We start from the raw sequence: 14,879 nt of genomic DNA on the forward strand, positions 1-14,879 counted from the left end.
CCCACAGGCACTGCTATTCAACACCCATCTATACCCAGGATCAATAATTCACGTTCCACTGATTTGGGTTTCTGTAGGCCAACCAATAACAACCACAACCAATATTTTTGGATCGAAGCTGCCAATAGCCAACATTTTGTGCATATCTTTGAATTTCACCATTTTCATGTTCAAAAAATATATATTTTTTTTACAACTACTCTCTTCTAGTGTTTCCCGTTTAATTTTAACCTTAGCAGGGTGGGGGAAAAAACAGCATTTAGACCACGGGACGCTATAACCCTCTACTGAAACATGAGATAATATAAAAATAATAATTATATATAAGGAATCTAATAAAAATATTGAAAGAAACCGATATATTTGTCTAATCGCAGCACTCACCCAGCATCTCCACCACATAGACCTCCTTGGTGTCGTTCCTGATGGCGTAGGTGTAGTAGAACCAGCAGTCGTTGGCGTCGCGCTCCTTGCAGTGCGTCAGCGGGAAGCTCTGGTCGGTGGGCTGGGGCAGCTTGTCGCGATCCTTCACCTTGATCAGCTGGAAGTAGCTGCAGTCCCGCTCGCACGTGTCCTTCTTCTCCCCGGCCTTGAACGCTCGGCACTGGACGCACTCCCTGTGGAGAGAGGAGGAGGGGTCGGTTCACTCTCATTGGTGGATTTTCTTAATTGGAGCCAACACTGTGCCGCCAATCTGGGCACGTAATAGGGATGAAAGATATTGACAAAAAATCTATTTGCGATTATTTTACAGAATATTGCAACTGCGATGGATATCATCAAGTTTTTCTTAGAACTTTAAAATTGTTTAAAGTAAAGTGATTTTGTACAAAAAAAAAAATAGATGTCAGTGTGCAGGATTTACTGAGTTTGAGTCTGATGAAAGGTTTTCACCAATATTATACTTGATTCATGGACCAAAGATTACCTGCAGCTCTAAAAAAGTGAAAAGCTCTAAAACGCAACTCTCTCTTAAGAAATTAATTGCAGCCTCTGCGATTAGGAAATCGCAAAAGTTCATATTGCAATTTATATTATATATTTATATATCATATTTGCATTTTTTTTCAATTACTTGTTCAGCTTTAGCACATAACCTGATTATTCAAGAGGAAACCTGATGGGAGAGAATCTAAAAGACTCTATGGTCTGTTCACACTGGAAAAGATACAAAAAATTAGCTTGTGTTATACTCAAATGGTTCGTTTCACACTGGGACCACACGTGCAAAACACATATGCATTTGCTATTTTTTGGTGGCACAGTGGCTTTGTGGTTAGAGAGACTGCCTGTAACTGAAAGGCCACATGATCAACCTCCACAAATGCCCATCTGTATGTATCAAAAGCCATGTGTGTTGTTGAGGTGTAAGTCACTCTGGATATTGAGATTCTTCGGTTTTTGTCACATGGAAGCATCGACTGGATCGGGGATTGTAGGCTTTTATATCTGGATTACTGGAGTCATACATCACTAACCGGAGAAAATGAGACCCATAACTGGAGAATACAAATAACTGGAGAGGCTGTTTGCTAGTCTTCACATTCAAAACTTAATACGCCATCTTAAATAAATCTCTAAGGATTAAACTCTCTGAGAACTGTGCGAGCCTTATCAACATTAACAGAATAAGTAGACATGTTCTCATTGTGCTTATTACATTGTAGCAGTTACAGAAACTTTGTTGCCAAAGAAGCAAAGGGTAAAAACAATTCTGACCACAGCAGTAATTGGAAACTTAAGGCTTCCCAACTGTAACCCTGATGCAATATTCCTTCTCCACGACTTTCCATAACTAAGTTGGAGCGCTTTCATGACCAAAAAAATGTTCCTTCTTTGTTCGCTAATGTTGTTTTTCAGCTCTGAGAAGTTCTGAAGGGGTAAACGGTCTGGTTTGCTCTCCAGTTGGGTTCGCTGTGGAGAAAAAACAGCTGACAACACAACAGCTACTACAATGGTTCTCAACCAATTAACATCGAGGCTCAAGAGTCTGCAGGTTTTCATCCCAACAGTTCAACACTACAGCAGCTGATTTCCCTGATTTACACACCTTCAGCCAGAGAGGAGGAAGAACTCAGTGAAATCAGCTGTTGTAATGTTTTGTTGAAATTGAAACCTGCAGACTCGATGGCACATGACTGAGAATTTAATACGATGAATGCGTGAAAAACCTGCAAAATACATTCCGGTATATTTCTGCAAAGTGACCACAAACTCTTAAAATTCCACATTATCCCCCATCATTAAGACTTTTGGTCACTGAAATGTTGGGTTTAGATGTCTTTCTTTCTATCTGGGTAACATAGAAATGGAAATGAGTAAGAGTGATAGTTATTTGTTAAAAATCTTTGGTTATAGTTGCTAGCAAAAAAGGCAGTAACTAAGCTTTGGCTTACCGATGAACCGCCTACTTTTGGCCGGTGGATGAATATAGTTGATTGTATATACACAGTATGGCATGTTTGACTTTCACTCTAAGACTACAAAAAGACAGAGGTGAGGCTTAACGGGACAAATGGATAATATATCGCAAGCAAATTGAGAGGATGACATTTTAATCCCCTTTTTTCCATCTGAGTGTGAACTGTCTGTTTAAAAAAGGGAAAAAGAAAATGTAAATCCTGGCAACCTACTCCCCTTTTAAATTTCTGTTTTCTTTTTTTTTTTTCTCACATTGCCGATTTCTGTGATTTCTCTGTTAAAATAATAAAAATCAAGTACATTAACAGAAAAATTCCATGTTTTCAAGAATATCCAAGCCTATTGGGAAACCCTGAAATTTGGACCTAAACCCCCCTTTCCTGCCCTGCCGTCTAAGCACCGGCGCTCCAGACTCACTTGTGCTCGGTGCAGACTCCGGGGCAGGTGGGGCAGATCTCGCAGGTCGGGCCCTGGAACTTGGGGTTGGTGCATTTGCAGAAGCCGCACTCGCAGGTACCGCGGCCGTTGCAGATCTGGCCGTTCTTGGCCAGGCAGGTGGACGTGTCCAGGGAGCAGTCGCAGGCGCTGCCCGTGTAGTTGGCGTCGCAGATGCACGCCCTGCATTCACAGCGGCCGTGTCCTGGAAGAGCAGAGGAGAAGAAACGGGTTAATGAAGAGCTAGCGTGGCAGCCAACTCTGGTTTTCCTAAAACAGAAGTAGCTGTGTTTTATGGGAGTTATCAGCATGGTTAGAATGTGTCTTTGATCAATCAGATTGCACGGTTAAAACAAAAAACGAAAAAATAAAAATATATAAGGCTCCCGCACACCATCCAATTGCAAATTACAATTTAATATAGCGACTTTTCGGTCATAGACCTTCTTCAAAGCATAAAAGAAAAAACAACAAAAAAAAAAATCTTCATCTATATAGCACTTTTCAAACAGTTACGCTTTACAAAGGAGCAAAAAAGACAAAAAACTAAAATTGACAGCAAAGGCAACGACAGCAAGGTAAATGCAGAAGCCAAGAAACAAAAACGTAAAGGTCAAAAACGATTATTAAAAGATAATTACATAAAGGCAAGTCTATAAAAAATGTGTTAAGCTTTTAACCAGCCACAGCTCCTTGTGCAGGTCGTTCCAAAGTCTAGGATCCTAATGGCAAAGGCCTGATCGCCTCTAAAAATACGGTATAATACAAAGCTCCTGTACTCTACTGCCTTTCTCTTAATAATATTTAAGTCCCCAATCCAAAGTGTGATTCTTAGTCAGAACTGTCAAGCAGAATTTTAGAGAGATACAAGGATAAGATCAGGAACACAGAATGCAGGAAAATATATTTTCCCAGTAGGATTTCCCATCAATTCTCTTTATGTATGAATGGGAGTAATCCTGAAAACCTGACTGATCACCTCCTTGAAGATGAGACCCATGACAAATAGAGCCCAATAAAACCAGGAGGCCAGTGACAACCCTCACCTCCGCAGAGCTTGTTGTTGGAGCGGTCGCAGTTGAAGTTGTCGCACTCGCAGTACTTCCCGCTGTAGATCTCTGCAGGATTCTCCCTCTTCTTGCACTCGCAGGTGCCGCAGACGCAGTCTCCGTTGTTGCTGCAGATGTCCGTGCCGTTGTCTTTGCGGCAGTTGGCGTCCAGGTCCTCCGTCCGCACCTCGTCCTTGCTGCACTCGCAAAGACGCCCGATGCGGCCCTCGTTACACCTGACAGAGCAAAAAGGAGTTCAACCGTTAAAAGTAATAATCGGTGACATTTTCAAATAAATAAATGTCTGTTTTGCTGCTCTCTATCTAATAGTGATACAACCTATAGCCAGTTCATGAAAGATTTAACATTTGCTGTTCTAAACACCGCTGTCCGGTAGCTTTTTTTACATTTAATGTTTCCAGTTTGTTTAGACTAAGAAGAAGAAGAAGAAGAAGTGGGTAGTTAGCATGAGGAGCGGTATTTACTTGCAGGCTCCGCACTCAAAGGTCCCGTTGCCTTCGTGGCACTGGTCACTGTTCGGCTCGCCTCCTTTGGAGCATTCACATTCGCAGATGAAGTTCAGCACGATCTCCACCTCCTCAGTGAAGCCCAGCGGCTTGATCTTAATGACCTCAGGCTTCCCATGTGACGGACACTTCTTGGACTCTATGGAAATCTCAAAGGACACCTGGGGAGAAGAGAGAGTTTATTATTAAACTCAAGAGGGAGGGTGCCTCAAAGTTCATACTTAGTTTTTTCAGACATGACTCCTGTGATATGTTCATGATTTCTTTCCTTGTTTCTTTTAAGGTGAGACGTTTTAATAAGAACCTTCTTTTTTGTCTCACCTGTACGGTACCAAATTTTTTCTCTTCTATCTGTGTTTTATCATTTTTACACGTGCAAATACATAAAGTGGAGAGGGATCTTCTCTACCTCGTCTCCGATGGAGATGTTGGAGCACTTCCTGCCGTTCTCTCCTGTTCCCACCACACCGTTCTTACAGATGGACTTGTAGGTGATGGAGACTCCCTCTGGCAGCCTGCCGTTCTCCAGAATGACCTCAGATGACAGAGACTAGCCGACAGAAAAGAGAAACAGAAATGCAACACTGAATATGCTTCCAGTCTTGGTTTTACATGGATACATTGAGATTGCATTCATTCTTTCCCCGTTTCCTTTGGTTATTTTTCTTCACAAGACACTTGTCACTTTGTGAGAGGAGAATTTGTTGTGGTGGTTTTGCTGAGTCTACATGCTCTTTTTCAGCTACTCATTGCAAATGGCTTGTTAGCAGTGTTGGCATTCCTCACTGAAACAGAAGAACACGGTTACTGACAAGCGTGCAGCCTCTTGGTTTCAACAGATCAATTCTAACAAGCCATGTTAAGTAAACTCTTCAACAAATGTACAAACTTTTTTTCCCCACACTATGAATGTAAAAATGTTTAAAGCTGCAAGAGCTGATCTCTCTTGATACGTTTTAACTGATTATTAAGGATCTTGAGAGTGATTTGATAAGGTGCTGTCTATCTTTTATTTAGTTAAGATTCAGCCCATGAGCCCTCTGCCCTTTTGAGAGCTTATTTCAAAACGTTTGCTCTCTCTTTTATGTGATTTTAACTTTGCTCTTGTACATTGTTGTTTATGTTTGTCTTGTTGCTGGGCAGGTATCCCTTAACAGATTCTTTCATTTAAACTGACTACCTAGTTATATAAAATAAAAACAAGTATACTGTGAAGAAAAATAACCAAATTCCTAATCTCAAGGTATCCCTCAAACATAGCTAGACAACACGTGCAGTTTGACTCACATTGTAAGCATCAATAATGAGCTTGATCACGTTGCTGGAGTTGGAGGACAGCGTGCCGACGGCTGATTTAGGAATAAGGTTTTTCAACTCCTGTGAGAGACAGAGCACAAACATCGATCGAGTTAATATCACAGACAAAGATCAAACACCTCAGGCAACATGAAACTAGGGGTTTCATTCCAAAACGTGTACATCCATTTGGGAAAAACTGCTATCTCATCAGTTACTATTTAAAAAAAAACCGATTACTCCATCCTTTAAAACATAAATACTTTGTGAGAAAAGGTATTAATATGGTTCATCCCTTTAAGAGTAAGCCATACTGTGCTTTACTGCAATTCTATCAATCATTTTGTAAGAGTAGCCATCAATTTCAAATGTGGGAAATCCAATTCTGAAACTCTTTATTAGTTTTTGTATACAAATTATTAAACTTCTATCGTAATCCAAGGTATGGATCCCATGAACTAATTTTTAATTTGTTTGCAGCGTATTTTTGAAATGATGTGAATTAAAGATAAAGTCAGAGAACAATTTCATAAAAGAAGCTACTGGAATCTTATAAGAACAATCTAGAGAATAGAATCTGAAGTTCACCTTGTAAACAGGCTGGAACTCCTCAGTGACTGCAAAGATGGTCTGGATGTTGTGGTCGCTCAGTTTCTGGACCAGATGGGCGATGGATGGGTAGTCCTATCAAATGATGCATCAACACAGGCAATCAATAGACAATCAAACACAAATAATAAAGTCAAAGCTGAGTAGATATGATTGTAACTGAATGTAACTGATGTGCGTTTGAGCAAGGCGTTGGCAGTAGAGGTTAAAGGGTACAGAAGCAAGCTTGTGACTGGAAAGTTGCCAGTTTGAATCCCGGACCATGCAGATAAATCTGGGTGTGATGAGAGAATGAGAAACGCTCTCCCCTCCCTCAACAACTACCATCAACGTTCCCTTCAACATGGTGTACAAAAAAAAACCCAATTGCCCCACTGAAGCACCTTTGTGACCAACAGTATGAATGTCTTTTACTGGGTCAAGCAAGGTGTCGCTGAAATAGAGCACGCACCCTCAGTCAATTCTCCCTGGATATAAAAAGGGTAATAAATAAATCAAAATACGTACGTAGTAGTGGCTCATGGTGTACATGTTGTTCTCCAGATGGCACTTCCCATCGTTGGGCAGGACGATGCCGCCCAGCTTGCCGTCTCCAGCAAAGTGGAAGCCGGCATCGGTGGAGAACACCAGCAGACGGGTCACGTTCCTCCAGCCGATCTGGTCCTGGGAACACCGAGGCGGAGAGAGAGATTTACATTTTAGGCATTTAGCTGACACTCTTTCCCAGATGCAGTGCAACAGCAGAACAAGCTTTAATTCCTAGATTTCTGATATTACAAGCAACCAGTAAAAAGCAGCGCAGAGGTCAAGGCCGCATAATTTCGTAAGAGTAGGTTAGGCTTTTATTTTTCAAATTGTTGACGTATATAGGTAGGTCGCACACAAAACAATGAATTATGTTTATCTTTTTTAATTTTTTGGCACAGGAGAACAAAGAGACGAAAACATTTCAGGCTGACTGTCTTCGTTTGTGTCTCTTTGTTCTCCTGTGCCAAAAAATCATCATCATCATCATCATCATCATCATTTACTGTTTTGTGTGCGACCTACATATATACTTCACCAGTTGTGCAAAGGATCTGCACCTAGCACGAGCACGAGGTTCGATATTTTTCATTTTTCAAATTGTAGATATCTATTATTGTAGATATATTGATAACTAAAACCAAAAGCACCAAGCAGTGCTGCGGATCTAGAGCTCCACTTCGATGTTGCTAAGCCTCTATTTGCTTTTACTTCTGTCAACTTTGGTAGAAAGACTAGAAAGACACTAACCCTCTCCTGGCCAAACTTTGCTAAAGTCCTGGAGAAACAATAGAGTTCAAAGACAGAAGAAAAATTTCTGCAGACTTCGATCCAGGCATTTTTCACATCCACTGCTGAAATTCCTGTCTATATAACCTTTGGTGCATAATTTCAGTTAGTGTCAGCCCCTTCACACAGTAAAAAGTACATACTGCACTCCCTAAATTTGCGAGCCTTGCTGATTCTCACCTCACAGACGGCCACCTGCATGATGGCGTCGAAGCCCCCCTCCGGAGAGTCCAGGTTGCCCGAGATCTGCTGCTGACTGACCAGCCGGTTGAACTCGTCGCCCTTGTCGGTCAGCTTCAGGACGTTCTTGTAGCTGAAGGGGCTGGTGCAGTTCTGGTTTCCCGTGCAGGGGTTGATGAGCCTGGCCGGCGTGGTGCTGATGTAAGGCATGACGGTCTTCTCCACAAAGGAGCCGAAACCTATAGAGGAGAACGATGGATTCAAGGGTTTCAGTAGGAGTTGTGGCAAAGAGATTCGGTAACACCTTTACATTGCAACTTTTCAATTGCTTGGCATCTTTTACAAGGAAGCTGAGTCTCTCCTACCGATTCTGAAGTCCGAGGTGATCTCCTGCATTTCCCTCATGAGGTCGGTGCCCAGGTTCTTGACGTTCTCCAGATCGTCCTTCATGGAGAAGGAGAGGTCCATAAGGTAGTACAGGTCGATGGGGTAGTCCTCAGCACGCTTGAACTTCAGCGGGAATGTCTGGGGCTCACCTGGTAGAAAATGATGCCACAATTTTTAAACGGTACATCGAGTTAATGCAACTGCAGCCAGTGGAGCACATTTCAGCTTGATCGCGCTTGATTCATTTATCCTTATTGCGAAAACAGGTTGAGATGGAGCAACAGCATGCGTCACAATCAGAAAACAAGCACCAGTCTCGACATGAAATACAAAAAAAGATTTTCAAAATGCTATATCCATTTTGGAAGAAAACCTTAGTTTCAACATTCACTATCTCTGAAAAATAAAGAATCCAGTCTGTTCTCATTTGTTTCCCAACCTATTATCCTTCAAAAACTACCATAATTAATTGTAATTTTATGTTATCAATCATTTTGTAGAAGTAGGTGTCACTTGTTTTTTTTTAAATGGTGGACAACTCATTTGGAACAAAACTCTTCAATTACAACAAGATGTACTTCCTTTTGTCTGTATTTGGGATTCAATTTATGTAAAGCATCACATGACTATGAGCAGTATAAGACTGACTGTTTACCTCATCTTTTCCAATGGAAATTTCATACAGGAATAGTTATTTCTTAGTTTTAAACATTACCCTTGATTGTGATTGGCTGAACAAATACAATACTCTCTGAAATGTTTTTCTGCTTCTCTTCCCACTTAACAGATTCGACCAGCCGTTTCTCTCTAATGACGGCAGAGCGTTAAAACAAAGCGAGAAGAAAGGTTTGGCTGCGGGTGGCGAGTGTTTACCGGATCGGAGTGTGAGGGTGAGTTTCTGCGGCTGGATCTGGGTGATCTGCTCGGGCTTCAGTTTCTCCGCCACGTCCTTCTTGCGGTTGGTGACGGGTTTGTCCATGTCGACTTTTGTGCTTCCGCGGGGATTCTCGATTTTGGCCACGGCGCATTTCCTATTGTTCAGGGAGACGAGATCATCGCAGCGGGCCGACTTGGACTCGCCCTGATTGAGGAATTTCTGTGTAGATGATGAGAGGATAGTGTAAGATTATTTTTTTTAGGAATTTTCAACAATCGGCATATTACTGAAGTCGTTTTACTGAATATTGCTGACTCCTCGGCTGTTGTGGGGATCAACCCTGTGACATACTGGTTACAAGACGGCCTTCTAACCATCAGGCCACCGTGCCACTTGATAAGTCTTTTATAATAATAATACTACTTTATTTATATAGCACTTAACTGACCTTTTCAGAACAAATGTTACAAAGTACTTCACACAAACAAATCAAAACAAAATGTGATAAAAGCAAAGAAGATAAAACATAAAACCATAGCCATGTTCATCAGATAAAATGTCAGATAAAACAAGTTTACATTAAAACAAATAAATAAAATTTTAAAAAAAATATGAGAGTCGAGTGCTTATAGAAAGGCCTTCCAATAAAAATATGTTTTCAGGAGTACTTTAAACCAACCAAGCACAGATCATTGGTCAAAGCGTCACAGCAGTGTTGTGGTTTGATCAAAAAGGACATTTTCAGCTTGGATGACATCAACCACTAATACAGCATCAGAATTGCCAAGTACAAAAAAATACACAGGAATTTCTGCTGGTACCGAAGGTGCAGAGACGTACGGATAGCTCCTGTAAATGTAATTTGTTTTGGTGCGATTGACATGCAGAGACATGTGGACAACTTGCACAGTAACACAGTACACACTGACACGCATGGTCCAGGAACAACAGGACTTCACATACAGTACAAAGGGACAGAGCAAGACATACTATGGACAGTAGATTCAAGCTATCACTCCACATACACACATTCAAGGTTCTTCTTCAGCTGAAATCAAATATAAATCTCCATAAGGTTACAGTTTTTGTTTTCATTTCATTTTTTTCTTCTCATATTGTAGCACCTTGTAACTTTGTTAAGAAAGGTGCTATATAAAGATTATGGTAACACCTTACAATAAGGGTACACTAAGTTAAGGGTTAGTTAATGCTTAATAAGCATTAACTAACACTTAATTAACAGTTAACTAATGTGTCTGGTAATCATTTACTAATGGTGTTCATGTTAACTAAGGTATTAATTTATACATTATTTAATAGTTTATAAAGATGACTATTAAATAATGTATAAATGAATACCTTAGTTAACATGAACACCATTAGTAAATGATTACCAGACACATTAGTTAACTGTTAATGTAACTGTACCCTTATTTTTACAATAAGTTCCCTTATTGTACTGTACCCTTATTGTAAAGTGTTACCAAGATTATTATTATTATTACAAGACTTTGTTTTTCTGATGAATACTGCAGCCTAATTTATATTATAGCTAGATTTAATAAAAATCTAAATGAACAATTTATCTGATTTTCTGTGTTATTTCAACTAAAAAACTCACAGTAATCCAAGGTATGAATGTTGCAGATACAATTTCCATGATCTTTTGACATGATAAAGCACATAGTGGAATCTAGGATGAAGTCAGAGAACATTCTGACAAATGAGGCCCCTGGGTTCAATCCAGTTTACGTCAACTGGCCTCAAACTGTCTGGTGCGTGGGCCGTTGTTCTTAGACAGAAGGAGAAAAGCAGAAACAGATGACCGGGAGGCCTGGCTAATAACAGTATAGCCTGGATGCACATGATATCCCACAAGGCACAGTGGTGGAGAGCCTGACTGAGACAATGAGCCAAGTCAAAACAGAAATAGCGCTCCAGCCTAATTCTTTAAAATCTCGTGACCTGAACAAGCCTTTTTCTCACCCTGCATCAATTCCTTACACACATTAGTTAAAGATTTATTTGAAAGTTAAAATACCGTACAGATACAAGACCATGTATTGTCCGGAGGACAATTCAGTTTGCAGGGGCCGGTACAGAAAATTGTTCAGCGTGTTCACTAGATAACAAACTTCACAGTGAAATCATCAGTTTGGTCAGAAAAGGAGATGCACAATGTCTTCAGCAGTGGGCAGCACACACAACAACATTCATAGTCGTTAGTAGGGATGGGCATTTTAAGTAATTTCAATATTCGAGTACTCGCATTAAATTATTATTACTCGCAAAAAAAAAAACTAACGTAAGAATATGGTCCGAAATTAACACTCAAGCAAAAATGCGGGTAGGGGTCCGTGTCCGACTGGAAACACACAAGCGGAACCAAAGTGTGGCTAACGCTAAACAGTTAATTTCGTAGGCTATAGGCCTGTAAGAATATCTATTACTATCTAGTACCTTGACATTTATGTAAATTGGCCAACAATGGAAAACAAGTGCAATTTGAAATTCATTTATTGAACAACGAGGCTTCAATTAGCCTATTAAACCATAAATTCAAAGTTAACATGTGTGTGCAGATCTATCATTTTTGCTAGCAGTCCCGTCCAAAAAATGTAAACTTTTAATATAGAACAGGGTCAATTTACGTTTATATTTATTATATACATTATTATACACATATGTTTTTTTACAAAACAAAACAAAAATGTGAGTACTGAGTAATATACGTTGAACCGTTGAACGAATACTGACGTCCAAATCGAGTACTCGAGTACTCATGCCCATCCCTAGTCGTTAGTTCCCGCAAATACAAGCAAGAGCAGAAGCAGACGATGAAACTAGCAGTACTTAATTAAAATGACTACCAAACCATGACTGTACTAAACATGATTTCACATGTCACATGATTTCACAAGCTTTTCTCGAAACCTAATTTTTCAAGCCTGGACGATAAAAGGTTGGAGTTTCTTCTGCAGTCTGACAGAGAAGTGCAGGCAAGATATAACAGGAACGCTGCTCTGTCTTGACACATACCAACACGACAATAACACCCTGACCATGCAATAATATTTCGAATAGTTCGACTTAATTCACACCCATCGGCTTCAGAGGAAGTACTGACTCATATTAACCTCAACTGTATTATACTGTATAAAATGTGATACTCCACTGCTGTATTCATTCAGCAGTGGAGTATCACCACAGCACCACCACCACTAGAGGAAATGTCAAATTAAATTAACAGCATAATTCAGGCAAATTTCCCACTAAAACATAAGGAACTGCGATACTAATGTTGAGAATTAATAGAGCAGGTGGGGATTAAGTGCCTTGCTCAAGGGCACTTAATCCAGGCAGGGAGGGGACAGCGAGTCTCTTGGTCCCCAGATGGGATTTGAACCAATGATGGTTGACTCTCCAACACTTAGGATACCACCATCCTGCAAGGACTATAACTAAAATGGAAAAAGCATATATATATATATATATACACTATGTATGTATAGGTATACATAGGGTATGTACTGTATGTGTATAAATGTATGTTATTTGTGTGTATGTCCTGCACGTATGAGGAAATTCATATATGAGGAGAAAGGAAAAAATATATACTATGTGTATTTGTTTTTTTTAGCCTGTCCCCCTTCAAATTAATCAAAATGATTAATGTACTTATTTCATGATATTGTATTTGAAATTCCATTATATTGTTTGATAATGTTTATGTATTTACTTACTTATTTTGAATGCATCCCATTGTATTTCCCCCCACTTCCATACATGGACCCGTGGAATTTAAATGTAAATGTAAAATTGCATAAGATCCTATATTTTTATTAGAGATTTTATCATTTTATATACACAAGATGATGACTGGCTTCTTTGTTCCTCATTTGTTCTTTGTGTGAAAAAGGGTAAAGCTTAATAAAGAAAAGTATTTAAAAAAAAAAAAGGACCATAACTGGGACCAAAATGGCAACAGATGTAGAACCAAACCTAAAAAATGACTCAAGCATCCCTCCTACACAAAAGAGGAAACACTGAAAATGCCACTCCCACAGTTTATGATCCTCTAGATAAGAAGTTCATTCATAAGATAAAATAGTTTGGCGGCAGCTTTAACGACTGAACTTACTTCGTCTGTGCACCATCCACACGACTCGGCGACTTGGATGCATTCCCCACATGACTGTGCGTTTGCCTTGATGCACTCGCTCCCCTCTGAAACAGACAGCGTATATAACGTTCTTTTAGCCATCAGAATCAGTATTCCCGTAAGCTCGGTAATTGAATCCAGCCTCTGTTTCTGGCTGCAAAACACTAAATGTCATGCTGACAAAACCTCCAGGCAGTGCATCAAGGGATGACATCACCTTATAAAAAAGCCTCGCACCGTTAGGCCAACAGAATCCACAGCGTCGTAAAACTATGAATGAAAAACTAAGACTGGAAGAGTATAGAATGGCTGAAAGCAAGGGAGTTTCTAATCTAGTATACAAGTGCCCTGTATTGTGCTTTAAAATTTAAGTTATGTTTATGTTGATTTATTTCACGTCTGCAACAATTGGGTGTCATACTTGGCTCAATGCAGAGAGAATGACAACTCATAACTACCGAAAAGAAAATAATTAATGGAAATCTGAAGTTTAACAGTGAATACCGACTGAGTGAGCAGATATTTTATAGTTTAACCAAAAACATGCATCTGTATCTTACCTTGCTGTGCCCCGCTGTCACCAAGGACCGCTAATAATGTTGCTATCAAAAGTAGCCGCAAATCCATCTGTACCAAGACAAACACAGAAAGCAGAAAGGGTTTAGTCGAACGGAGGGGAACATCAACATGCAGCAAATACATTTACATTTTCAGCATTTAGACTTGAGTGACTTACAATGAGTGCAACAGCAGAAGAAAACTCATATTCACCCAATATTACAAGGGTCAAATAGTCAATAGTGCCAAATGTATTTCACATGATACACATGAACTAACCCCCAAAACTCTATAGACTCTATAATGGAGCATGCAGTACTGTTGCAGCTGTAGAAAGAAGTGTAGTAAGTGTGCAGTATTGCATTGGTACAGTGTATCATGAAGTAGTTATATAGCTATACTTATACAGCAGGGACCACTCAGGTAAAACTTATTTTGTTACTACTGTCAGTGACCTAACAGACAAAAATATAAACAGGAAAAGATTTACTGTGATGAAGAACGGGTGTGTATTTGTGTGTGTGTGTGTGTGAATGTGTATTTTGTTGTGGTTATAAAGGTTAAGTGCGGTACAGTGAGTCTTAGCATTTCTTTTAATAGTGTCAAAACAAGCGCAATGTTCTAGTTGACATGGTGAGATGGTGACTGATTAGTGTGAACACAGAGCAACAATTCCTGCACACACAGGAAAAAGCATTGAAGTGGTCAAGTCTTTAAAAAACACTAGTCAACTACAACCTGTTCTTCTACCAGCTGCAGAATGTACCAAAGTACCACATCTCGATACCACAGCAACAGAAAACATACAGCAATTTGCCACTGAACAAGGCACTTGACATGGCATTTATACATTTCTCTGTTTTTGCCTACAACTTTTATGTTTGCCATGATGCCTCTTTCATGGCCTGGTCTCTTTAAAATCGATTTTTAACTTTCAATGACATTATCTGGGTAAATACAGGGAAAGAAAATCTTGTCTTTCGTTTTGTCTATCTTCCTATGCCATGTTTTATCGAGGATCTTTCCAGAAGTTGTGGCAAAATGCCTCAGTTACTGTTAGGTGG

The 14,879-nt window shown here is 39.8% G+C and overlaps 1 protein-coding gene across 1 annotated transcript in view; it reads right to left on the bottom strand.

The window, feature by feature from the left end:
* The window catches only part of LOC139915883 (integrin beta-1-like), a 34,413-nt gene that overhangs the window by 5,936 nt on the left and 13,598 nt on the right, over positions 1-14,879 (bottom strand). Inside the window, exons 3-15 of the mRNA XM_071904660.2 lie at positions 13,818-13,884; positions 13,237-13,322; positions 9,092-9,314; positions 8,197-8,367; positions 7,832-8,070; positions 6,845-7,000; positions 6,317-6,412; positions 5,720-5,809; positions 4,842-4,982; positions 4,391-4,593; positions 3,903-4,141; positions 2,839-3,061; positions 385-617 (exon numbers count right to left, since the gene is read on the bottom strand). Coding sequence (XP_071760761.2) covers positions 385-617; positions 2,839-3,061; positions 3,903-4,141; positions 4,391-4,593; positions 4,842-4,982; positions 5,720-5,809; positions 6,317-6,412; positions 6,845-7,000; positions 7,832-8,070; positions 8,197-8,367; positions 9,092-9,314; positions 13,237-13,322; positions 13,818-13,884 — 2,167 coding nt within the window. The remainder of the gene's footprint in view (positions 1-384; positions 618-2,838; positions 3,062-3,902; positions 4,142-4,390; positions 4,594-4,841; positions 4,983-5,719; positions 5,810-6,316; positions 6,413-6,844; positions 7,001-7,831; positions 8,071-8,196; positions 8,368-9,091; positions 9,315-13,236; positions 13,323-13,817; positions 13,885-14,879) is intronic.

Source organism: Centroberyx gerrardi, chromosome 13 (genome assembly GCF_048128805.1).
Source record: "Centroberyx gerrardi isolate f3 chromosome 13, fCenGer3.hap1.cur.20231027, whole genome shotgun sequence".
NCBI classification, from domain to species: domain Eukaryota; kingdom Metazoa; phylum Chordata; class Actinopteri; order Beryciformes; family Berycidae; genus Centroberyx; species Centroberyx gerrardi.